This window comes from Oreochromis aureus, linkage group 8, assembly GCF_013358895.1.
Source record: "Oreochromis aureus strain Israel breed Guangdong linkage group 8, ZZ_aureus, whole genome shotgun sequence".
In the NCBI taxonomy this organism is placed as follows: Eukaryota; Metazoa; Chordata; class Actinopteri; order Cichliformes; family Cichlidae; genus Oreochromis; species Oreochromis aureus.
The window spans coordinates 17,684,931-17,711,310 of record NC_052949.1 but is presented as its reverse complement, the minus strand read 5'-3'; the positions used below and the strand labels follow the sequence as shown (position 1 = coordinate 17,711,310).

The 26,380-nt window shown below is 36.8% G+C and overlaps 1 protein-coding gene across 1 annotated transcript; it reads right to left on the bottom strand.

Moving 5' to 3' along the window:
* Window positions 1-7,156: 7,156 nt before the first annotated feature.
* On the bottom strand, window positions 7,157-23,655 carry LOC116320082 (integrin alpha-M-like). Its single transcript, XM_039616629.1, has 30 exons — window positions 23,584-23,655; window positions 21,321-21,423; window positions 21,034-21,137; window positions 20,814-20,884; window positions 20,613-20,727; window positions 19,225-19,352; window positions 18,929-19,074; window positions 18,422-18,572; window positions 17,890-18,037; window positions 17,133-17,206; window positions 16,894-17,011; window positions 15,967-16,133; window positions 15,712-15,858; window positions 15,402-15,614; window positions 15,160-15,293; window positions 14,783-14,925; window positions 14,517-14,671; window positions 14,273-14,398; window positions 13,614-13,687; window positions 13,389-13,530; window positions 13,201-13,299; window positions 13,027-13,106; window positions 12,890-12,945; window positions 12,567-12,679; window positions 12,369-12,467; window positions 12,179-12,259; window positions 11,952-12,062; window positions 8,258-8,368; window positions 8,074-8,184; window positions 7,157-7,890 (listed from the first exon to the last, which is right to left on the bottom strand). Exons 1-30 carry the CDS (start codon window positions 23,618-23,620, stop codon window positions 7,801-7,803), a joined length of 3,447 nt encoding a protein of 1,148 aa, XP_039472563.1. The 5' UTR covers window positions 23,621-23,655; the 3' UTR covers window positions 7,157-7,800.
* Between the last annotated feature and the right edge of the window lie 2,725 nt (window positions 23,656-26,380).

Genomic DNA, 26,380 nt, shown 5'->3' with positions numbered 1-26,380 from the left:
ATAAAAATTTTATTTGTGAAGAAGTTCATGAAGTCATTACTAGTTAACGTTAAAAGGATTGTTGGCTCAGTAGAGCTCTGACTTTTTGTCAGCCTGGCTACAGTGCTGAAGAGAAACCTGGGGTTGTTCTTATTTTCTTCAATCAGTGACGAATAGTAAGATGTTCTGGCTTTGCGGAGGGCTTTCTTATAAAGCAGCAAACTATTTCTCCAGGCTAAATGATGATCCTCTAAATTTGTGACACGCCATTTCCTCTCCAGCTTACGAGTTATCTGCTTTAGGCTACGTGTTTGAGAATTATACCACGGAGTCAGGGACTTTGGATTTGAGGCCTTAGTTTTCACAGGAGCTACAGTATCCAGAGTCGTATGTAGTGAGGAGGTAAAATTATTAACAAGATAATCGACCTCTGTTGGAGTAGCGTTCAGATAGCTGCTCTGCTCTATGTTGGTACAGGGCATTGAAGATGATAACAGTGGGTGGATTATATTCTTAAACTTAGTTACAGCACTTTCAGAAAGACATCTACTTTGATAAAGTCTACTCTCCATTGCTGTGTAATCAATTATTGTAAATGTGAATGTTATCAGGAAATGATCAGACAGCAGAGGGTTTTCAGGAAACACTGTTAAATGTTCAGTTTCTATGCCATATGTTAAAATGAGATCTAGAGTGTGATTAAAGTGGTGGGTGGGTTCTTTTACATTTTGAGAGAAGCCAATTGGGTCTAATAACAGATTAAATGCTATGTTGAGGCTGTCATTTTTAGCATCTACATGGATGTTAAAATCACCCACAATAATTATTTTATCTGAGCTGAGCACTAAATCAGATAAAAAGTCTGAGAAATCAGAGAGAAACTCTGTGTAAGGCCCAGGTGGACGATAGATGATAACAAGTAAGACTGGTTTCTGAGTTTTACAGCTGGGGTGGACGAGGCTAAGCATCAGGCTTTCAAATGAATTAAAAGTCTGTCTTGGTCTTTCGTTAATTAATAGGCTGTCCATTCCAACAGAACATCCCAAGTAAACCAGGTTAAACTATGAGATAAAAAAACATGGGCAGTATGTTATGCCAGGTCCAGCTGTACATGGAACATGCTAGTGTACGATGGCAAACCGTCTGGCCTGCAGTCAGGGCACGCAAGTTGTCCCTAACATTGCAGAAGGTTTCCACAAGAAAACAATTGCGTGTAACAACTTGTTTACTTTATATGCCCTTGGCCTGCAACTGCAGAAAAAGAAAGCTGTCCATGATGGGACCAGTACAGAGGAATAAACCGGAGCTTCCTCTTGCACGTGTGTGCCCAAAGGACAACAGATGTGATTATTTGCTGCCAGTAAAAAATTAGAAGTAGTTAAAAACAGCTTCCTAAATTAACTTTGACATATACCCGTCTCTAATAATCTGTTAAAGCAACCAACTCTGGTTGTGAAAGGATAATCATAATAACTGATGATTTAATTTATTTTTTTTACCCCAAAATAAAGAAACATTTCATTTAAATGAGATTTTATCAGACATAAATTTGAAATGGAATAAAGAAATAGTGTCGAAATGTTTGAATTAAGTCTTAATTAAAAGTGGGGGGAAAATCCAGTTCATATTAATTAAGTATCAATCAAACCAGATGGGGACATTTTTGTCCCCTGAGGACCACAGGTGTTATTATGTGCTGCCATTTAAAAATGTTAAATGCTTCAAAAAAAAGCATTCTCACTAAAGTTCAACATACAACACTCTGTGGTTATTCAGATAGTCAAAATAATCTAAACATTTAAATATTTTATTTTCTCGTTTTATTTTCGCTTAAAAACAGTGAGTTTTTGTGCGAAAAAACTCACTGTTTTTGAGCCTGAGTTTTTTATTTGCATTCTTACCAGCAATAAACCAGTGAATTTGAATTTACATCTGTCTGCTCAGTCCTGCATTGTGAGACCACTCCCTGCCTGCCACACGCACCATTTTATGGCAGTTTGTACTGTGTGCTTCTGTCATGAAATTCAGTACAAAAAACAAACCCAAAAACTCAAAATTGGACTGCAGAAATAAAATCAAATGTTACACATTATTGTACCAAATTCAATAACAGCATTACAGTTACAGTTCTGTCTTCATTTGTGTTAAAACGATTCTACTGTTCTCTGCACACTGGGCACAGTCAGGGAAATTTTTGTACCTATTAATTTTTGTACATATTAATTCCAATCAGTGATACATCCCCGACACTGCACTAAATTCCTTACACACATGCATGCATGCATATGTATGTGCATGAGTGCGTTTCTGTGTGTGTTTGTGTGCTATTGTTGCATAAACACATTTGCCATGTCATGTGAGCTCTACGTCATATTTTAAGGAGCTAAATGAACATAATAACAATTTTATATCTGTTCTATGATTTAACTGACAGAGTATAACTGACAGAATATACTGACATCTGTATATTTCTTGAGGGAAATGACTGAATTAGAACTTACACAAACTTCTTCATTGTTTGAAAATATTTTGAAAGAAAGTTATACTGCCTGAAGCGTCAAACAGAAAGGCAATGCCAACATGAAGAGATCCTCACATACATTAGGATAAGGATTTGGGACAGTAAGTGGGACTGTAGCCTAAGGTTTATACTGTTAACTATCAGGTCAAGTTTACTGGATTATGACGAGTATGCACAGGTAGATTTGCCAGCAAGAAGAGCTCCAGAAGACTGAGCAGGATACTGGATGAAGAGTCACAGAGAGAGAAGAGAAATTAGTTAGCCGAGTCCACAAACAGAGGTTTTTTGTTCCAGAAAATTATTTATAACATGAGTGGGGTGGTTTACTTGACTTGTCCTTAGAGTATGCTCAGCGAGAGGTCAAAGGTCTCTTTAGTGTCGGTGGACAGAGTCATAAGAGGGTGAACAGGCGAGTAAGTTCATGCAGAAAATTCAGGAGTGAATGATTTCAGGTGGAACAGACCAGCTCAACAGAAACAGAAAAATTGACTGGGAAGGGAGCGGCACTTGAGCCACACAGGGAATATTGGGAAGCAGACACAGGATCAACTAAACCTAATTTTGCTTTGGAAAATGTAGCTCAATAGGGCAGTGATTTACGCATTAATCTGACAAACAAAATGTTACAGGTTCAATTCCAGAAACCTTAGGAGAGGGGCATCTCTGCTACCAGAAACATAAACTACTCTACACTCTTTATACTGCCGACACTTTATTCACTTTTAGTCACTTACAGTTATTTATTCACCTATTCAGTCACTTTAATCTTAAAACTGTGTAATTTTAAAACTGTGTATATACTTTATATTCTGTGTATTTATTATCTCATTCTTTTTGCCTGTTTATGCCATGTCCTTATCGTCAACGTCATGCTGCTCTGTTGTATCTTAATTGCCCCTTGGGGATAAATAAAGTCTTTCTGATTCTGATTCTAATTCTGATCTGACGTGAAACTTTGCATAACCTTGTTACAATGGAGTAGCTGATAGTATTTTTATTACAAAATAAGAGAGCTACCACAACCAGACAACACTTAGTGGTGCATTTGAACTTAGACACTTGAGCAGTGTTCCCTCTAATTTTTCATGTGTCTGAGCGAACACACAAACTCCCTGAGTGATCCCTTGGACCACGGTGAGCAACAGCAGACGTGTGCACTGTGGTCACGCCAGCATCGAATCCATCCAAGTTACATGGTTTATTAAAATAATCAAATTAGCGTTTACATTTATGTTAGACTACTTTTAATTAACTGCTTTAGCCCACTTACAAAGAAAATTAAAAAAAAATCTTCTTCATGACCTGTGTAGTATGTTAACACTATTGGAAGTAAATATAACTTGAACTCCAATTTTGAAAACACAACTTTCTTTCTTTTTTTTTTCTTTTTTTTTTTTTTTTATAAAGCTCTGACTTGTATTATGAGTATGAGTCTGTGGTTTGGGAGAGAGTCCTGTAACTCTCTGTCTGCAAAATACAGTATATAATGACCAATGTTGGACAATTAATTATATAGTTCAAAAAAGTAACTGAGTTATGCAAACAACAAAGTTTTTTGCAGCTGTTTACTTAAAAATGCAGCCAAGGCGTTTTTTAAAATAAACATTTCAAACTATTTACAGAACAATCAGCTGTTCTGCATCAAATTTGATGCCACACAAATTATTTGTGCCACTCCAAAAAATAATTTCTGTCCACTATGAGATAAAGGAGAACAACAGCCTGATACCTGCAGGCCTGACAACAGGAGATGTATCACTCCTGTAACACCTGTAACATTCAGCAGTTGCCTCATTGTTCTGACGCACCAACAAAACTATTGACTACACTACACACTAACTACACAAGATTTGCGCTAAACGTCTCAAATCTCTCACATCTCAAAACACCGCCGTCACTCCTAAAACTTCCCCCAGTTTCTTAACAACTAGATGCCACGTTGCCATATCATTTTTTGATTGGTTGACATGGTACTTTTTTGGACGAATAGGAAAGGGACAGGGGGGTGGGGTTTGTTTTTGCTCACAGGTGGAGAGTGCTTTCGAGCCTTTTTCCTTATAAAACGGCGTTTTTACCCTTTCTTCCCGCAGTAAATATAAACAACGACAGTATTCAGGAAGAAAACCAAACATTGCATATATTTTTATCGTAACTCTGGTTTTATGTGGCCTATCAACACAATTTAAAAACTGGTATTAAGTCCACACTTTTTCCATCAATTGTTCCGTCTGTCCTGCTCACATCTCCAATGGTTGTACACGTTGTCATTAACATGGCTTCACTCCACATCAGCCACGCCGCTTTGCCAGCTAAAACACCGGTGTCAGCACATAAGGACGCTGTCATAGCCTGTCAACGACGTTGATTAGCTGCGTATATACGAATGTGAATCACATCATTGGCTGGACTATGGGATAAGGTGGCATTGTTCTAATCCCATACGGGAGCAGCCAGTCACTTACTGACTAACACTGCAAAACAGAATTGTTAAAGTATTAATTTTAATTTCCATTCAGGTTAGATTTTTTTTGTGTGCGCAACACAGATTTTCTGTGCGCAGACACCTTGCCAGCAGTGCACAATTGCGCACGCGCCCAGCTTAGAGGGAACATTGCACTTGAGGACACTTATGCAGATTGAGTTCCTTTCCCACTGTATAGCTCAGGATTATAATAAATAAAATGTAACTTTAAACAACATTTCAGAAAGTATGTTTATGTGATCATAGCATTATCATATTATCATGTTTATTAAAGGACAAATGTATTCAGGTCTCTGTTTGTTACTAGTTATTAAGGGTAAATTCACTAAAACACTTCACTACTCAAATCTGAAGAAACAATCACAGCTGAGCAAACCTAAGAACCTGTGCTGATTGGTCCAACAAAATGGATTCAACAGCACGAGGGACTCCAGTAGCTGTATTTCAAAGCAGGGAGATCTGGTGATCTAGTTAAAATGCTTTAACAACTGATCTAAGAAGCTTTTTAAAACTGCAAATGAAGAAGGCACAGGTGAGGTGAGAAGAGGCGAAGGAGCTCCTTCCTGTTTCTGGACACGAGATGGCCACTGGCTCAGATACAAATTTAAGTTGGTAAATCAGAATCTCTTAGTGTCTCTTCTAAAGTGTTTATTGTTACATATTAGTGCTGCCATCTCTGACACACTAAGCCAGAGGTTCAGACACTTCTCAAACTCCATCACAAAAGCTATGTCTGTGTACTGCTCTCCCATTTCCCTCCTCTTTCACACAAAGTGAAATCAGCTCAATTTAGCACAAGTGTGCAGGAAGAAAAAAACATGCTCAATTATTTTTTTTCTATCCACCTGGTCTGAAGATAACTTTGTAACTTTTTGAAGAACCTTTGCAACACAAGTAAATGCATTGTAATTACTAAATTTAGTACAATAACAAATTACATTATTGAAACATTTAATGTGATTACAGTGACTCATTAACTACTTTCACCTGACACTGGTCACAAGTAAAGTCAGTGAAGGGGAGAGCAAAACATGTGTTTGTGTGGTTCTATTATTAATTGCAGGTAAAAGGGACCCAAAAGCAGACTGCAAACACAGTCTTCGAATTTAACAAAAAAATGCTTTGTTATGGCCAGTAAAAATGTGTTAAATGCAACAGAAAGAAAGTCTACTGAAGGCACTGAAAAACCCAACAAAGTGCACAGTAGGAAGGGGAGCTGTGAATTAAAAATGGATGTAACTTAGCGGGAAAAACACTGAACGCAGAGACAAAGATTTGAAAACAAGATGCAACAGAATACTGGGAAGGCTCAAATACATAAACAGAAATGGAAGAAATACTCAGGAACTAAAGTTAATTCCAAACTTATTTAAGTTTAAAGTTCACTGATGTTATAAAATACAATTATAGAACTAGACGTTAAGTATCAAATAAACAGTAAACACACAGACAATGCCACAACAGACTAAGGACTGAGGCCCAATGCATGTGGATTGGTGGTAGCCATGTGTAACTTCCATAAAACTTCCTTTCTTCCACTTCCTGCAATGCCACTATGTGTCAAAACTATTCACAAAATTACCTAATGGTGGTGCAAAAGGGACAGTTCCACCAACACTATCAGCACAAAACTACAAAAACTAACAAGAATTTGCATGTATTGCAGTGCACTAAACACAGAGAAAAATCCTACGTGACAGTACATCTAAATGTACAAGTTGTGTAAAGCGCTTTGAGTGCTCAGATTAGAAAAGCACTATATAAGAACCAGTCTATTTACCATCATCAGAAAGAGACAAAGAAGCTGAAAATTTAAAACAAAAACCACCAAAACCCACAAAACTCCAGCGATGACAGTTAACACATCCCTGAAATTCTAGTGTAATTTCACTTAAGCAATTTTAAGCTAAAAGGGTTAAAAGGTTTCCATCTTGCCTTTGCTTCGGTTCTCACTCAGCCATAACTAAGACATTCTCAAGCACTTCCAAATGACTTTACATTTAAAACAATTGGATTATGTTGTATAATGATAATTTGATTTATAAATAAACAAATTAAACAAGTATATGCTTATTCTGTACACTACACTGCTGTTATCTTCTACTGCAAATAGTAAACACTGACATATGAAAGAAATGTATTTTTTCATACAAATTAAAAACACAAAGCTGAAAAAATTGTATATGCTGTCATTTATTCCTGAATCAAGTATGTCAAATGTCACAAGGTTCGTTTTTAGAAGAAAGCAAAGTGTTTTTAGGTATATACCGAATTTCATGCATTTTACAGTACACATGGAATGAAATTTCTTTTTACAATCACTGTACAATGTTTGCAAAAAGTTTATCTCAAAAAGATTCATTGTAGAGCAAAAAAGTAAATTCACTTTGAAAAGACAAAACTTCCATAATACTTCAGAGTACTGTGAAGTACAGCTAAAATCATTCCCATCTGCTCAGGTGGTTCACTACATTTAGTCTCATCCATATTATTAGAATATAAACTGTGTCCATTTGTGTTGATTTGCCCTCAAATGAATGTGTAACATTTAGGCATTTGTATTTTGAACAATTTCCTGGTTCTGAAAAAGACTATGAAAGATGATAGGAAACAGATAGGAAACTCTGTTATAGGTAATAGTGAATAAGTGAGTGAGGGAGTGATTTCAGACATAGCTGTTTGTGTATAATGAATCAAACGTGGTAGCACTGACATTTATACGCACAATATTCATTCCTAAAAATATCAGGAGGGTATATTCACAGATATTCATCCTATTAATTTAGTTTACACCTACAACTAAAAAATGTGATCTTTGTTATTCTGCTGTTGCATCAGTCCCTGGACCTGGAACATCTGCTGGATTTTCATTTATCATCTGTTTGTATTTGCTCTTGAAAAATCCAGCCTAGGAGTGCAAGGGGAAAAAAATCAAGCAATCATGAATTTCAGTTGCAGTAAAAATGAAAATAAATAACCAAGCTACATAAATGAATATTGTAACCTCTAAATTATTTTTTAACTGGACATCTTCACTAAAAACATTTTAAACCTTTGTAATTATTGAAAAAGTGTAAGAAGTGTCTTTCACCTTGTACAGGCCAGCAGTGAGTAAAGCCAGAAAAGCCAACCCTCCCAGACATCCTCCAATAATTTCTTTGGTGAAATTTGGCTCAGGATACACTTCTACCACAGCTTCAATCTGAGAGAAAACAGGATGTCGATGCCAAAGAAGCTCTTAATAACTCAAACAATAGACAAGAATGTGTACTCACCTTGCGAACAGGAGGGTTGTCAGAACCTGTTGAAAAGTAGATGTACTGGTTTTTGTCGTACTCAAGACTGACTGTGCTGGTTAAGAGGAATTTGGCAGATTGAAGTCCAATCTAAGAAAAAAACTAGAATGAGCTGACCATAAATTAGATTATTTAATTTACCAAGTTACTCATACATATACAGGAACAATGTGTGTTCACCTCTCGCCTCTGTGGACAGTCTTTATCCTTCAAGCTCGTATCTGCTACCAGAGACCTGGGAGCTTGAGGGTCCTGCACAGTATCTTTGCTGTTCCGGGAACTGCATTCTTCTGCACAGATATTTCCTGGGATCGGCTGGAGCCACTCACCTAGCCTGGGAGTCACTGTAATGAGTGCTCCAATTACCACTGGGACCACTGTTACCTTCACCCTCCACATCTTCTCAAGCTCTTCTCTGAGCCCTTGGTACTTCTCCAGCTTCTCGTGTTCCTTCTTCCTAATGTTGCTGTCATTTGGTATCACTACGTCTATCGCTACAGCCGTCTTCCTCTGCTTGTCCACCTCTACTATGTCTTGTTGGTTAGCCATCACCATTTTGTCTGTCTGTATGTGGAAGTCCCACAGGATCTTCACTCGGTCATTCTTGACCACCCTAGGGGGTGTCTCCTATTTTGACCTCGGGACTTCCAGGCCATACTTGGCACAGATGTTTCTGTATACCAGTGTTTCCCAAACTTCTTTTGCTAGGCATGCCAAGTCCAACCTCAGGATGCTGGATTTGGGCTGAAACCCTCCATGCATGGTCAGGCGCTTCCTCGTCTTGATATCAATGGCTTCTCCTCCTTTGGCAAGATTATTACCCCAGTAGGGTAGCCAGTGTTGGTGAGTAACAGAATAGATGTACCGGCGTTACGTATTTAAAATACAAAACATGAGTAACTGTATTCCATTACAGTTACCGTTTGAATAGGTGACAATTAGAATGCCATTGTTACCATCTGACTACACTAATCCAATCTGAATGACCTTCGAATTAGGGATGAGTTTAAAAAATAGATTTCTAGATTCAAATCAGTCTTAATTTTAATAAGCCAATATCGATTCGTTAAATCCTGAATCGATTTTTAAATATAAATGTATTTTGCCAGAAACATCAGAATCTCAGGTTAAAGCTCACAAAACTATTTGTCATGACCATGTGCCCTCTCGTCTGACTCTGTATGGCTACAAGTGTTTTTGTTGTGTTGCGTCTCTCTCTCTCTCTCTCCCCTCCCACGCACTGCGCTCTACCGGGGCGGAGTCATGACGGCTCCAGCCCCTGGCTTAGACACCTGCAAGCAATCGTCTCATCACCACGCTCACTTCTTAAGGCGGCTGCTGAGAGTGCTTCTTCGCTGGATTATTGTGTAACACGCGTCAGTGTCATTGCAAGTCTGAGCTTTTTCCTGAGTTTCTTTCGTGCCGCAACTCACCTGTTCTTCCTCCCTGTGCCAGATTTCTCGCCAGCCTGAGGGCCGCCATTTGGTGAGCTAAAAGCCGGAGTCCGAGCTAACCTGAGCTTCAGTGAAGGATTGTGTACATAGCCCGTTCCCTTCCTGTGCCTGTGTTCCTCGGAGACCTTCTTCCTGTGCCCCCTCACCTGTATATATCCGCACCTGGTGTCTGTGTGTAAATAAATTGTGAACTTTAGTGACGGTCTGCCTCCGAGTCTCTCCTGAGCCTGACACTATTTCAACAACCGCCAAACAGCTAAAACAGCAAATGAGAGCAGGTAAACAGATTCCGCAAAAAGATATAAACACAAAGAGCGGATCGTTAACCCGACAGCACATACATGTACACGCTGCGGGTGCTGGAAGCCGACACCTCACAAATTCTGAAGCTGCAGGTTTCGTCACTCTGTGCCCAACAGTGCGTATCCTTGGTAGATCCCCCACTTGATGGTGACTTGTGCGATGGGGTTGAAGTTAGCTTCTAGTGTTGTACGCCACATTCCCATTCAGTTCATGATGAAGGCTCCTAGAGTCCTGTTGATCTTTTACAGTTCTAGACATTGCAGGATCCAGGTGTGGGGCATCGAGTCATAGGCCTTCTTGTAGTCAATCCAGGCAGCACATAGATTGGTCACCCTAGCTTTGCAGTCTTGGCTGACTGCTCTGTCTACCAGTAGCTAGTGTTTTGTGCCTCTGGTATTCTTGCCAATTCCCTTCTGTGCCCTGCTCATGTATTGAGCAATGTGCCTGTTCATTTTAGCCACTATGAGCTTCCATGTGATACTGAGGGTGGTTATTGGCTGGTAGTTGGATGTGACTAGCATCTCTGGGAACTCTTTCAATACTGTTGGAAAACCATTTCAGGTGACTACATCACGAAGCTCATCGAGAGAATGTCAAGAGTATGCAAAGCAGTAATCAAAGCAAAGGGTGGCTGTTTTGAAGAATCTAAAATATAAAACATGTTTTGAGTTATTTCAAACATTTTTTTCTACATAATTCCATATGTGTTCATTCATAGTTTTGATGCCTTCTGTGAGAATCTACAATTTAAATAGTCATGAAAATAAAGAAAAAACATTAAATAAGAAAGTGTGTCCAAACATAATGCTAGGAAAGTACCTGCAGCGGGTCAGGGAAGTCCAGAGGGGTGAGCTGAACGGTAAGAACAACACCTACACTGGGCTATCAACACCTACACCCTGCCCGTGATCAGGTACCCTGCTGGAATAATAAGCTGGCCAAAGGAGGAGATAGAAGTCATTTAGATCAAGATGAGGAAGCTCCTGACCTTGCATGCATCCTGCGGCTGTATGCTAAGTGCAAGAAAGGAGTCCAGGGACTGGTGAGTGTCAGAACCACATTCCAGGATGAGACAAAGAACATCCATGAATGCATAATGAAGATGGCCCCAACCAACCACTTGCTCAGTGAATACCCCAGGCAGCAGAAACCCAAGAATGAGGAGCAAGAGGAGGAACCATCATGGAAGGACCCCCCCCTGCACGGTATGTACCACCGTCAGATAGAGGAAGCGGCTGACATCCAGAAAGATCCTGTGGGACTTCCACATACAGACGGACAAAATGGTGATGGCCAACCAACCAGACACAGTAGTGGTAGACAAGCAGAAGAAGATGGCTGTAGTGATAGATGTAGCAATCCCGCATGACAGCAACATCAGGAAGAAGGAACATGAGAAGCTGGAGTACCAAGTGCTCAGAGAAGAGCTTGAGAAGATGCGGAGGGTGAAGGCAACAGTGGTAATCAGAGCACTAGATGCAGAGACTCCCAAGCTAGGTGAGTGGCTCCAGCAGATTCCAGGAACAACATCTGAGATCTCTGTCCAGATAAGCACGGTCCTACGAACAGCAAGGATACTGCACAGGACCCTCAAGCTCTCAGGCCTGTGGTAGAGGACAGTCGCTTGAAGGATAGACCGCCCGCAGGGGCGAGAGGGGAATTGTTTTAATATATATATATATATATATATATATATATATATATATATATATATATATATATATATATATATATATATATATGTATATATACAAATTTCCCACGTAACAAATTTCCCACGTGTGGGACTAATAAAGGTTATCTTATCTTATCTTATATGTATGTATATATATATATATATATATGTATATATATATACATACATACATATATATATATATTAATGAAACATGTAACACAAACTTCCCTTCAACTACCTGCTCTATCCATCCTGAACTGAGGTTGGCAGATATTTCATATGTCCTCTTCATCAGTCTTTCCAGGAATGTGTTGCACTTGAACACCCTGCACCTGGCTACAGAGCAGTCCTGTTGGTGATTTAAAGAAGACTGAATGGAACACTTGTCTTGACCCAGTGCTATTTGAATTTTAAAATCTACTGTGAATTCACATTTCAGTAGCTAATGTGCAGAGGTATACTTACAACTACTTTATTTGTCAGTATTTGAGGAACAACATTTTTGAAAGGTGGTTCTTCATCATTTCCTCTCTGACAGTCTGTGATCTGGAATACATTTAAGTGCCAGTGTGATTGGTCCTCACATACATCTGTCACACAGCTAAGCTTGAGCCATTTTGGGGTCAGCAGCTAAATCTTCTGGCATATAAATTACCTGTAGATCGCTCAAATCCACCCAAATGTCTTTTTCACCAAGCTTCACTGGAACCCTGATCACCACAGTGAAATTAAGCGCTCTGATATCATTTGTAATCTAAACAAGAAAAGAAAAGAATAACTAAGGTTTATAGCTAGGTTTATATCACACAATAGATTATAAAAAATAAAAATCTATGGAGAAGGTATATTTCACCGTGAATGACTGTTGAAGTGGTTTCTGCAAATTATTCATCCCAAATGTGAAATTGTTGTAACTGAGGGAGCTAAACAGACATATTTTTAAGGTTAAATACAAAGTAAAAAATATATATATATATATATATATATATATAGATATATATATATATATATATATATATATATATATATATATATATATATATATATATATATATATATATATATATATATATATATAATATATATATATAATATATATATATATATATATATATATATATATATATATACTATATATATATATGTAAATGTCATATAAAATGCACATATTTCAAACATCAATCCATTTCTTTTTGTAAAGTTCACTTGTAGTGGCATGCTCCTGATTTCCACTGAAAGAGAGAATTGAAAATATTTGTACTGTGTCTGGGATATTGCTTTAATGAGGAGTACCTGTAGCAAAATGACAGTACCTGCTGGCATTCACAGTGACAAAGATCTTCCTCTCAAGTAGACTGTTGGTGTCAATTCCATAGGAAACAATGAAGAAAACCTTAATTGAATGAGAGAGATAAGACTGAGTAATAATTTTTGCTAAATTATGCAGAACGTAGGACATACTTTATGTATAAAGAAAACAAACAAACCTTAGTTTTGCTCTTGAAAATTGGCTTGTCAATAGTACAGTCTGTCCTTCCTCGTGATAAACCATCTTCACTGTCCAAGGGGTTGCACTCAATTCTTTCCTTTATTAGAAAATAAAATGACTGCTGGATGGATTGGGAGAGCAGCAGATCAGTGATGAATTGATACAGACTTGATCCCGATACCTTACCTGCTGACTCGTGAACTTCCTGTAGGAGAGTCCAGCTGGGTACGTGAGAATAACATGACTGTTGTAGGAGTTTTCTCCTCTGTTCTCCACTGTGACTGTGACATTCAAAAGCTCATCAATGCCCACTTTAACCTCTGAGGATCTGTCAGAGTATGAAGGAGGATTAGAACAAAGGAAAAGGAAAGCAGCCACAAGCAAAGCGTAAGTCTTGTAATTCTGTCACACCTGGTGAAGTTGAAATCCACTTTCAGATTATCAACACATTTGTTGTCATTGCCACAGTTGGTCTCAAACCCTAACTGTGGAAGAGAGCATAATGGAAAAAAGTATTTACATGACATTTTATTTACTGAGTGCAATTTGAACATTGTATAGCCAAATCCAATAACCAATTTTTGTGTGCTGCCATTTAGTGGAGGCTTTGTGTTGTTGTTACAGGAAACAAAATAATTTCTGTTAATATTCTTGATCCACTTATGGGAGACATCGATGGTCCTCTGGACACTCAGGGAACCAATTTAAAGTGTATAATCTCAGACACAAACTATCATTTTAAGGTAAAGAACTGTGTAGAGTAGGACTCATTTTTCCAAAAACTGATGTTTGTTACTACTGGATCAGAGTGAACAGCCTGGTGGTAGATTTAGTACTCCATTGTGGACATGGAGAGCTGGAGCCACAACAGCTCAGCAGTTATTCCTATTATACTTCTGTCCACGATATCACAAAGAAACTCTCAGGCACTCAGACATCCTCGTGGGCTCATCCGCACACCATTTAACAACAAAATTCATGCCACTCAGGCCTGAGCAAACCCTAGCAGCTTGTGGACCAAAGAATTATAATTCAGGGTGTGGAGCAAGTTGTTTTGTTAATATACGTACAGGATAAATGGTTGTTGTTTTAGCCTGTGGGGACAGACTTGGTTTGGGATCTGTGTTGGAAGACAAACCATCAAATGTGAATTTGAGCTCATTGGAAAGCACATTGAGAGAATCTTCAGGACAGGCCTGCAAGAAGAGGGATGTATGGTTTAGATTCAGTGTTAAGTGACTCGTTTAATTGAAATTCTATTGATTGTATTGTTTATGTTTTGTTTTGTTTTTTCCAGATATTGTTAGATTTTACCTTAATATAGAATTTTACAGTTGAACACTGTCTGTTTCTTAAGTCTATAGTAACTGATCCAGACTGCTCTTGTTGTTTCCCACTGATGTATGCTCGGTTGTTTGGAGGTTTCCGAGTGGCATCCAATGTTAAAGTATAATGAATCCTTGCTTGAGCTGGAATAAATGAGAGATGGATTTCAATCTTATGAATTTATATAAATAAAAAATCATTAAGCTGATGGGCAGTGACTTTGTAGTTTAGAAAAGGAGAGGAGAATGATGAACCTGTGTTGACTGTAGACACTCTGCTCATGGTAAAGCAGAGTTCAGCTGTGTTCTCGAGTGGTTTTGAGCAGTCTGCATTCTGAGTAAGGATTTGCTTTGGGCTGAATGAAACGTCAGTTTTCACGATCACTATGGGCCTTGATCTGGAAAGTAGTAATATACATGTGAACTACTTTTACCTTTATAATTAATAACATACTAACATTGGGTATCATTAGTGGTGTTCTCACCAGAATTAGTAGCAAGATTTCACAAAAGTAAGCACAACACATTTTATAAACCACTACTGCTTAAAGGTTTTTGGTCACTTAATATTATTTTTAAGATGGCAGAAACATTGACAACAATAACACATGGCTGGACTATCTTGGACTTACCTCAATAAAACAACTTTACCCTTTGAACCCACCGCTAAGTCAGGCAGTCCATCACCACTCTGGTCAAAAGATGACTGACTGATTGACAGGCCAAAGAACTTCAGTCCTGACTCGACCTCAGAGCCAGTAATTCTCTGTGTACATGGAAATATTTTATCTAATCAAGTTGCAGATTTTGTAAATATTGACTTTACTTGATAGATGAGTTTAGACATCATTGTGAGCTCTTTGATGCTGTGCACCTGTGAGTAAGTAGGACTGATTCTTCCTCCTCCTTCACTGTGGAATATGTAGATGCTGCCTTCACCATCATTCTCCAAAGGTGCTCCAACTGCCAAATCCCTGAATCCATCTGAGTTTAGATCAGGCAGTACAGCAAGAGAAGAGCCGAACCTTCCTTTGACAGCTGCATGTCCTCTTAGTACTAACGGATCATCGAAATTACACTCCACAAACTGAAAGGAGGAGAGTGAATATTTTATGAACATTAAGAAAGTTGGCAAATAAACTGATTAATTTAACTGTAGTACATAAAATATTATAAATATTTACCAAACCAGTTAGTCTGCAAACATAAACTCTTCCCTCTCTATCAGGCTCCATATGCATTGGGGCTGATATGAAGATTAGATCAGTGATGGCATCATTATTTATGTCCATGGTACACACCTCTGCCCCGAAATATTCACCAGTCTGATACTGTGTAAGCAACAAATTATTAAAGAAAAAAACATTATATACATAAAAATAATACAGGTTTTGATTATAGTTTATTTTTCATGCCTGCCTTATACTGTAAAGCTGTACCTGCCACGGAAACGGCTCAATCGTTTGTTTCATAAAGCTTTGTCTGCCAACAGTTGAGAACTGAGAACTCCATGTCACAGCAAGCACTGTTCCTCTGTGTTTGAACCTTGGAGCACCAATAACTGTCAGTGAGCCACGCTGGGTTTTAGCAATTGCCATGGAGTAACCTAGAATTTAACAGTCAAGCAGTCAAAGTCATTAGTTTAAAAAAATCAAATGTAGCTAATATAGACAAATTGTATAGATTTTTCTAAATATTTAGATGTTTGTTAATAAATCATTGTTAGTACCTCTGCAGGGAGCAAAGTTTGAAATTATATATTTCAACAACTGTCTAATATACCAGATTAAAACAAAAAAAAACTTACTTGTATCCTATAATTCAGCTATCATTTGCAGTAAGAAGCCCTCTATTTCAACATATACCCTTTTCTTGCCTTAAGCCTACTGAATGTTTCAGATGTCTGTGGATCAAAAGAAGTCTTCACCTGATTTTATTCTGAATCCATTTGTTAAAGTGATTACAGTTTCTATACTCTGAATCACAAAGGAACCCCCAACATACTTACTAGTGAGCATATCTATCCAACCATACATTCATCCATTTGTCCATCATTTTACTCGTGAGGGCAGTTTTTGGTTATTTAAACCTAAATTTATTTGTTATTGTTGTCTTTTCTTATTCCAGTCTTCTGTATTTTCCAGGTTTTTTATTTATTTTTTTATTATTTTAATTGTAGCCATTTATTTCATATTTTATGTTAAGTAACAGACAATCAAAAACAACACGACTGATATTAAAATGCTTTTAGCATATACACCTTCAGCATTTAGAATATTTTTTTTAGTTTTTATATTTTGTCCAATAATAATAATTACAGCATAGCTATGTTTATAGTTAGTTTGTTGTCAGTGTAATATTCTTACCAAGATAACTGTCAGGCTCCAATGGCATCTCGTATGTTTTCACCCTGTCATACCCTGCTGTAAATTGAGTATAGCCTCCCGTCCACTGGTTGGCACCAACAATAGACATTTGAATTCCCTGCAGTGTAGATAGATATATATTGAATTCATAGAAATTAATTGAAAATCTGAAGTTTATTTGGCTGCCCTTTTATTTCTATCACTTGACTGTCTGGTTAGTTTAAAGTGGTTTTAATTACCTCAGGCACATAAGCTACATTGAATCCCTCTTGAGCCATTTCCATTCTCAGTGACTCCCCACTGGTTTGAGATCCTGAAACACAAAAATAAACACAAATTTAAAAGACTGTAACAAATTCCGATTTGCTCATTCATGCTATTATTATGGCTTAATAGGATAATTCTAAATAATGACTTGCTGTTTATTAAAAGAGTGTTAGAGTGTATTTTGATCATTTTACAAATGTACAGAGACAAAATTATCAACTTCAGATGGAAGTATTACTGTAAATTTTAAATACAGTGAGGACCACAAGTTTTTTGACAATGACATTTGTTTCATAGTTTTGCCTCTGTACACCACCACAGTGGATTTTAAATCAAACACTCAAGCTGTGCACATTTTCAGCTTTGATTCAAGTTGTTTAAAATAAAAACAATAACCATATTCATAAAGGTAAATAACAACTGAAACAGCAAAAAAAAGCAGAGACATGCGTAACAGAAAGACACAGCACCGAAACACTGATGAGAATACTACAGAAAGTATTAAAATTTGATCAGAACTGGAGAGCTCAAGTACTAGGGATAACTGAGAAGCCAAAAACAAACAATGAAATAATGAAAACAGAGGATTTATTCATCAGAAACTTCCAAAAATAAAGAAATTTAGAAACAAATCCCACCATCCAGTCACCAAATTCCTTTTTCTCCATTGTAATGCTCTACCAGGCCTTTACTGCAGGAAATGTCAACAAAGCAAGTTTATGTTTGTACCTTCGATAGAGATTTTTTTCTCTAAGGTCTGTCTTATTATTTCAAGTGCGTTGAAGTCCCTAACTTGAAACACGTGTTTGTCTGAGGGAAAAGATGCAATGGTGTCCAGTTCTTGTTTTGGCTTGGGTTTATTAAACGCATCCCCCACCTAGAGGGGAAAACACACACACACAAACACACACACACACACACACACACACACACACACACACACACACACACACACACACACACACACACACACACACACACACACATTTAAGTTATTATATTGTGTGGATTTGTTTCCCTATTAAACCAAAGGGATCCCAAGTATATTTGCATTTGCAATGAGTACTGAGTTTGTATACTGTACTTTTATAATTTTCCCAAAATAACAAAAAGGTCTTATAGATGCTAACACCTAAATACATTATTATAGCAGTTTTTGCATGTCTATAACCCATAGAGATCAGTTTCCTATCAATAATGGTACTTTTTAAATTGTAAGAAAATTAGGTTAACTCTACAGGCTCATTGAACAGGTACTTACCCCAATAGCAAATCGAACTATTTTTTTACTCTCAGCTAGCTGTGCTGCATATGGTAAGCGATTTGAGTCTTGAGATTCTCCGTCAGTTATAACTATCAGCACCTTCTTTGCATTTGATCTGGATCCTCTTTGTGGTGTAAAAACATTTTGGCTGATGAATGGAGAAAATAGAGTTTCAGTCCATCTTTCTTAACTGTACATCTTCTTGTCTTAGAGGTTAAATAAAATAACCTCTTAAATAACAATCACACCCTGGTTTTTAACAGTATTTTCTTCTAACTTAACAGGGACTTTAGATTTCAGTTAAATATAGCTCTACAAGTACAGTTTTTATGTCTAATATTTGACTTGCTCCATTAGCTGTATAGACATCCACAAACACTAGACTCTTTTGAAAGAAGTTACATCAGTGATATAGAAAGCCCACACTGTGGTCAAATTAATTGTAAAAATTGTTTTGGATAAAAAGATCACACAATAAACATGCAGCATCATGGCAGCACTTACACAATGTGTTCGATGGCCTTGGCTGTGTAAGTTCCTCCATGTAGTTGTGTAATTCTATCAATGTTAGATTTCCATGATCCAGATGAGAAAAAATTATTAAAGTAGTAATGGACCTTTGATGAAGTAGAGAACTGGGAAACAGAAAACTGAAGGAAAAAACATACACAGAAAAGTAAGTGGAAAGTGGAAATAAGTGGAAAACATAAGTAGAAAAAATGTATTATATGGAAATAAAAAAAAGCTACATGTACTTGTAATGTCTATGTCTAACTGAGAATAGCAGTGCAGTTCCTCACCATTGTATCACTTGAGAGAAATGACCCAACGAGGTTTTTCACAAAGGTCTTCATTTTTTGAAAATCTTGATGATTTACACTCCCTGAACCATCCAACAGAAAGGCAATGTCGGTTCCAATCAGGCATTCTGTCAAAGAGATGGGCAAGGAATGCCCTTTTAGTGTTTCTGAACTGCTCTCGGTGCCCTTTTTTGTGGGAAAGACTGAATTTCTTGGTATTCTGGAAGAATAATATTAATATCATTGTTTTCCTTTTAAATCTCATTTTCACTTTTTTTTTTAGGCTCTATTTAACTTGAAATTGAGTCCTGTGTTTGAATGTTCAACACCACTTAAGGCTTAGCACAATTTGCATAACAAAAGAAAAACAACTTTCTTTGTGGTCTGCAGTGAATTTAAAACAAAACTTTCACTTCTTAATTTCAAATCTCATTTATTAAAAATTGACTTGTTTATTAGTTACACTAGTTTTTGTAGTTATTTGTATTTCTTTCTAGAAGCTATAAGAAATCGCAAACAAAGAAAAGGAAACATGTCACACCAGATTGTCACGGCTGAGCAGCCGGTGCATTTCAGATGTGAACCCAAATGCAGACACAGGAGAACAGAACCTGAATTTAAACCAAAAGCGAGCCGTTATTTGGCTGATGGCAGGTGGAAACATGAAAACTAAGGAAACTATGAACGAACTATGACAGACTATGAAAAACGATGACTCGAAATAACAAACTATGATAAATTAGACAAGAACCCAAACACAGAAACCAAGGAGACAATCATAAATAATGGCTGAAGGAATAACACATGAACTATAATCTACAATCAAATCTAACATGAGACGAATACAAAAATATACTCAGAGCGCTGGTTCAGAGACCCAGCCTGTGACACCAGACCATGGTTGTTTAAGTTGACTAAAACTAAACAAAAAAATAAAAAATAAAACTCTTTTTAATTAACTCAATCAAATTCAAACTAGTAGCATGTAGTTACAATTAATAAAAAAACTAAAATGTACAAATTTTTTCCTATTTGCCAACTCAACTAGTCTGCTTAATACAAGCAATTTCTATTCTTAAGGGATGTGGGGGTTCAAATGTACACGTATGGTTTGCAGTTCTTGATGAAGAGACACTGTAATTCTATTGTATGTGGCACATGCAATGACAATAAGTATTATATTCTGTTTTATGTTGTCTCAACTAAACTCCTCTATGTATCAATCAAAACTTAAATTGCAACAGAAAGTAGTAAAAATGAAATAAAATGAAAAAAAAAAAGAAACTAATTAGATTTTGTTCATTCCTGTGACCCCCACTGCCCATGTATTATGTGTGGGCGTGCGTGAAACATAAGTATATTTTCAGATCATATAAGTATGCTGTTACCGTCAACGGAAGAAGGGATTGGAGGTCCAAATCTATTGTCCTGGTCTATCTGAAAACACACACCATTGTACATGGTGTAGCTTTTGCAGTCCTTTGGAATAGTTGGACCACATGCCTGAAAAGAAAAAAAGGTCAAATTCTGATTAATAGAGTTAACTGATTATTTTCCTGTGCCAGTGTATTTGCAGTTCACCAACTCACCACTGTGTTTTGGGTTCCAGGATCACTTTTCATTGTTAAACCAAGGGACATGTTGATTGCAAAATTTGGCTCTGTATTGGAAGCATTCATTAGATGTTAAAACAATCATGAAATACATTTTGTCATCACTAGAAAAAAATTTGTATATGATTTAATGAATACTTGAAAAATGCTGTCAGAGTTTCAGGACATTCTGTTACGACATTAAGAAACTACCTACCTTGAAATTGTATATTTTGGCAGTTTTCTCCAGAGGTGGTACACCTATATATTTTCCCTTTTCTGTTTTGTGAATACTGTTCTAGTGGGGCACTGATGAGCAAGCTAATGAGAGAAATCCAGACATAAGATACAAGTTTGGTGAATGAAGAAGATTGAAAAAGCTCCAGTTATTTTAATAATGATTACATGATTCAATATTTCTTTGACAAAAAAGCAAACGTATTAGTGGTAATTATAAACAATTGTAAACCCACATTCAACCTAAAAATGCATGCTCTGACTTACTCTGATGGTCTTTGAACCACCTGGTAGCCAAAACCAGCAGCAGAGCTCCTCAGTGTCTTCCAAGCTGCAGGATCGATATTGAAACAAAGTGCTGCATTTAAGACTGAGAATTAAAGAAGAAAGAAAAACATTATTAAAGCTGATTATGGAATAATAATGTGATTTTATCAGCACTACCTATAATCACAAATAGAAACAGTATACAGTCTGTGGTACTTTCATTGTATTTCTTGAATGCAGCCACAATGTTTCTTTTATGACCACTAGAGAGCACCAAAGTCCAACATTTTAAAGCTCTGAATTTTGTTACTCAGAGCAGTTATTCAGTTAAAAAACATTTTTAATATTTTAGTTTGGAATCAGTTTTGTGTCTTTGATTGTTGTATTTTACTCCATCAGTCCAAGTGTAAATGCTGAAACATAAACTTTAAAGAAAAGATATTGTAGTACTTTTTAAAGCTTCAGGTATTTATCAGGTGCACCACAGTATCAAAACACATCATTACTATACTGTATAATTTGCTTATTTACAGTACTGAAAAAATGTAGCTAAACAGACAATCACACCTGTGTGCACATACATCCTGCTCTCCTGAACTATGTCAGATTCATCAAGTTATGACACAAACACACACACACAAACACACACACACATAAAAGTATTGTACTGTGTATTTTACAGTTTTGTACTGTTTTTCTAGAATATCATAAAATTTACAGAAATAGACTGTGATTTCACATTTCAAATGTAAAATAAAATAAAATCACTGTAAATGTAATAAAACATAATTTTCTTGTTTTTTAAATATATTTGTCTGTACATATGCATATTTAAAAAAAAATATCTAAAATGATTCTTATAAACTTTTTTTACATCAAATATTTAGGGCGATCGTGGCTCAAGAGTTGGCAGTTCGTCTTGTAATCAGAAGGTTGGCGGTTCGAGCCCCGGCTCGGACAGTCTCGGTCGTTGTGTCCTTGGGCAAGACACTTCACCTACCACCTACTAGTGATGGCCAGAGGGGCCGATGGCGCGATATGGCAGCCTGGCTTCTGTCAGTCTGCCCCAGGCCAGCTGTGGCTACAACTGTAGCTTGCCTCCACCAGTGTGTGAATGAATAGTAGAATTGTAAAGCGCTATATAAATCCAATCCATTATTATTATTATTTAAACCAACTGTTAACTGTATATTTCTGTACATTTAAGTATTATTATTCATATTGCCGCATTCATTGACCTTGTTTATAGGTAATTTCATTGTTTAATCACATTAAAATTTTCCTAATTTAATGTTTAAAAGCACTTGAAAAAGGCAAAATCCCATGTAAAATTAGGGAGACAAACTGTATTGTCATTACTGAAAATAACCCTATTTTTATGAGAAAGTTATTTTCTGTTATTTTCTGGTATTATTTCGGTGCCCCAGCTGCCAGAATATTACTGGGTTTTTTTAGGATTCTTTTTTTTTTTTTTTTAACAGTGCACACATAAGACAGAAAATGTCTGAGATAAGTAAGGCTTGTATAGCATCTCTACAAATCCCAAAAATAAATTAAAATCAGCAAACTGTGATTACTAACTTTGATATTCAAAAAATACAGATAGGCAAATATTTTCTCAGATGATAACCATAAAATTAAAATCTAATTTTACATAGCAAATTGAATGTTCTGTACAAGGCTTCCCCTTGAAATGACCAGGCTTTTATTTTTGCCTTCATTTTTTGGGCATTACCTTTTACACAGCTTTCTGAAACAACCAGTATATCATATAGTGCTTGTTCTCCAAAATGTACATGTATTTGACAAATATACCTCATCATTATGACATACACTCAATTTTTTTTCTTGTCACCATGACTCAGCCATATTAATATGATCATTGTTTTTTCAACAATAGTTAAAAACTATCAATCCGCTTAGAATTTGTTTGATTTTTCATGTTATTTACATTTCTGCTCAATTGTTATACAGACACGAATAAACATGATATTAAACGTGTCAGAATAAACTGGACAGATACATATGATGGGACATTAATGTAAAAAGCCTCAGGTTTGGTTTAGCCCTGTGTGGGCAGGTACATAACAGTCAGATATATATGTATAACAATTGCATGAACTTATTACAGTTTTTGAACCTGTTTTAGTTTTATGATTGAAAAACACAGTTTTCATCAAAATGCCAGTCATATTTTTACTGTTTGCTGACTTTCATAATTAGAAAATAATAGATAAAATCATAACGCACAAACTTGTTTTACCTGACAGGAAAAGTGTAGCACTAGATATCCAGTCCATTGTGTGAGATGTTACATCTGCTGATAGTGTCAGAGAAGAGTTGAAACCAGAAATACAAAAATGATACAGTGACTACTGAAAGGTAAGACAGTCATTTAAAGGAATTATAATGTAGGAGGAGTTACATCATTGTTTTATGACTATAGACTGTGGTGGTATTGCTTAAGTTTTATCCAGTGATTCAAGCGCTTGTTTTTTATAACAACTGAAAAGTTTATTAGTTTCTAGGCAACAATATCAACTCATGTAAATAATAATTAAAGGTTTTACTTGGCTATTTATTATTCTAACTCCTGGTTTTGTGTGAAAGTGTGAAACTAATTTATTTGCTAAAAAGTTTGTTTTACTCATATGAAACTCTATTTTTGTCCAACACTTCAATTTGTAAATAAGAACAGTTTCTTTTCATACAGATGTGATGATTATATAAAAAACGTTGTGAGTATCTGACTTCCTCTGAACTGATCATACCATCTTTGGTTGGAGGTAGAGTTGGTCAAACAGGCCAGGATTTAATATGTACCTACTTCATTCTACAAGAAGTTAAGTCACGGATGGCTTCCAGGTTCATAGCCCCGGGGTCACCTCTCTCCTTTTTCTGGATGATGTGATTCTTATGGTTTCTTCATGTGGTGTCCTTAAAAATTAGTGGAGAGTGGAATAAGAAATTAACAGATAGATTTGTACAGCATCTGCAGTGGTATGGAGACTGTACCAGTCTGTCATGGTAAACAGAGAGCTGACCATGAAAGCAAAGCTCTCGATATTGATCAATCTGTGTTTCTAAGACCATCTATGAGCAAATCATTTATTAGTGACTGAAAGATTGTATTCATAGATGTATACGATGGAAATCCACTTCCTCTGAGATATGGTTGAGGAGATCACTCATTTGGGAGAGCTGCTACTTCTCCACATCAAAACGGGTGTGAGCGGTGATGAGGGGTCATGGGTGCAAATATACCTCTACTTTAGACAACACCCTTTCAGTTCCAGTGTGTTGACCAAACATACAAAGATTACTGTTAATACTGACAGCACGTCACTGTGACTCAGTACTGACTCAAATCGTACAGTGTAAAAACAACAAAATTATTCAAGGTGAAGAAATGTAATATTCTTCAATGGCCAAAAATATGTCCAAAAACTAACTATTTTTTTATAACTAGAACATTTACAGGAATTTGTTTTTAATCTTGAATGGATTAAATGTTATCCTGAAAAGAGTGCTTTATTATTTCAAGTAGGTTGAACGTCCTGACTTGGAACACATTTGTCAGAAGATGTCATGGTGTCCATTTCCTGTTTTGAGCATATTTCAGCTGCCGTAGGGCGAGAGGTGGGGTACACATCACCAGTCTGTCATAGGACTAACACAGAGAGAAAGACAACCATTTGTACTCACAAGTAATAGTAGTAGTAGTAGTAGCAGTAGTACTAATATAACAAAAATATAGCTAGATGATATGGTCTCATTCAAAACAATAATCTGTTGAACACAATTTAATCATGGGAAAAATTTCCAGGTAATTAAATCAAGTTAACAAAGGTTTTGTTAATTCACAGAAAATGTTCTTATTTTTTACTCTAGAGAGACCCCTTGTATTTGATTACTGTTATTTAGTATGAATGGTTGTGCTGCCATGGTCATTAGGTCTTTAACCCGGTGTTTTGTGTTTTGGACATTTTTTAATCTTATTAACTCGTTGCTGTTTTGATACTGAGAAGTGGGCTTGTTTCTAGATTCTATTAGTTTTGTTGATTTCCCTGTGTGTGAGTTTTTCTGTTTTCTCTAATATATTCTCCAGTATATTATGTCAGATCTTCAGTTTAGTCATAAATGATGTTTTTTGATGTTTTCTTCTTGTTCCCTTTTCTCTGTGTTTTTTGCTTCTGTCTGTGTTTCAAGTCTGTGCCTCCATTCTCCATTTTTCCCTGTGTTTTTGTGTGTGTGTGTGTGTGTGTGTGTGTGTGTGTGCGTTGGCCTATATGTTCTGGCCTTCAGGGTCACATACCTGGTGCCAATCACACACTCGCTCTGATGAGTTCCTTTGGGCAGCTTTGAAAGGATTCAGCAGTGCATCAGGTTTTGATGGCTTGGTGCCTTGAAAGCAGCGAGTGAAGTGCTACTCCTAGTTTGGTTATTGTTTGGATTTGTTGTAAAGTTATGTTCACCAGTCTGTCCATGTGCACAGGATTTGGAAATTGCGAGCTGTTGAGTGGTGTGCTGACTCTGGTGTGGACTCTGGGATAAAATTGACATGAGTCTGGGTCTAAGCAGAAGCTCTGTGGAGACTGGGCCTTCCAACTGCTTTGAACAAATAGGTCTTGCTGATATTTGCAGGTTGTGTGTGTGTGTGTGTGTTTATCTGTAGGAAAATCTTTAACACTTATAAAATATATATGTATACAGTTAAAAGTCTAAAATTTATGTCCTCTTTTTCAAGGTGTCCAGTGGGCAGGATTAAAGTCTTTGTCAGGCCAACACTAGCCCCAAGGCCTTATGTTTAACACCCCTAATTTATAAGGTTGCTGAAACCTGCAGACAGCTGAGACTGAAAAACTCACTTAGATGAGTTTATGAATGTTTCTTTCACTAAAAACACTACATCCAGATGAACAGAATCAACTTTTTAGGATGCTGTTACCAGAATGATTGTGCGTGCATCAAACTAAACAGTCCACTGTGTTACATCCATGAAAGTAGTTTGAGAAATGAGTGACGTTTTGATGCTGCTGACAAAGTCAGAGTTGAAAACC

Excerpts from the sequence above, each read along its gene's own strand:
- LOC116320082 (XM_039616629.1), bottom strand. The coding sequence starts at position 23,620 with ATGGACTGGATATCTAGTGCTACACTTTTCCTGTCAG. Across the intron at positions 20,728-20,813 it reads CTGGAACCCAAAACACAGTG|GCATGTGGTCCAACTATTCC; the intron begins GTGAGTTGGTGA and ends TTTTCTTTTCAG. Across the intron at positions 13,107-13,200 it reads TTTTCAAGAGCAAAACTAAG|GTTTTCTTCATTGTTTCCTA; the intron begins GTTTGTTTGTTT and ends CATTCAATTAAG.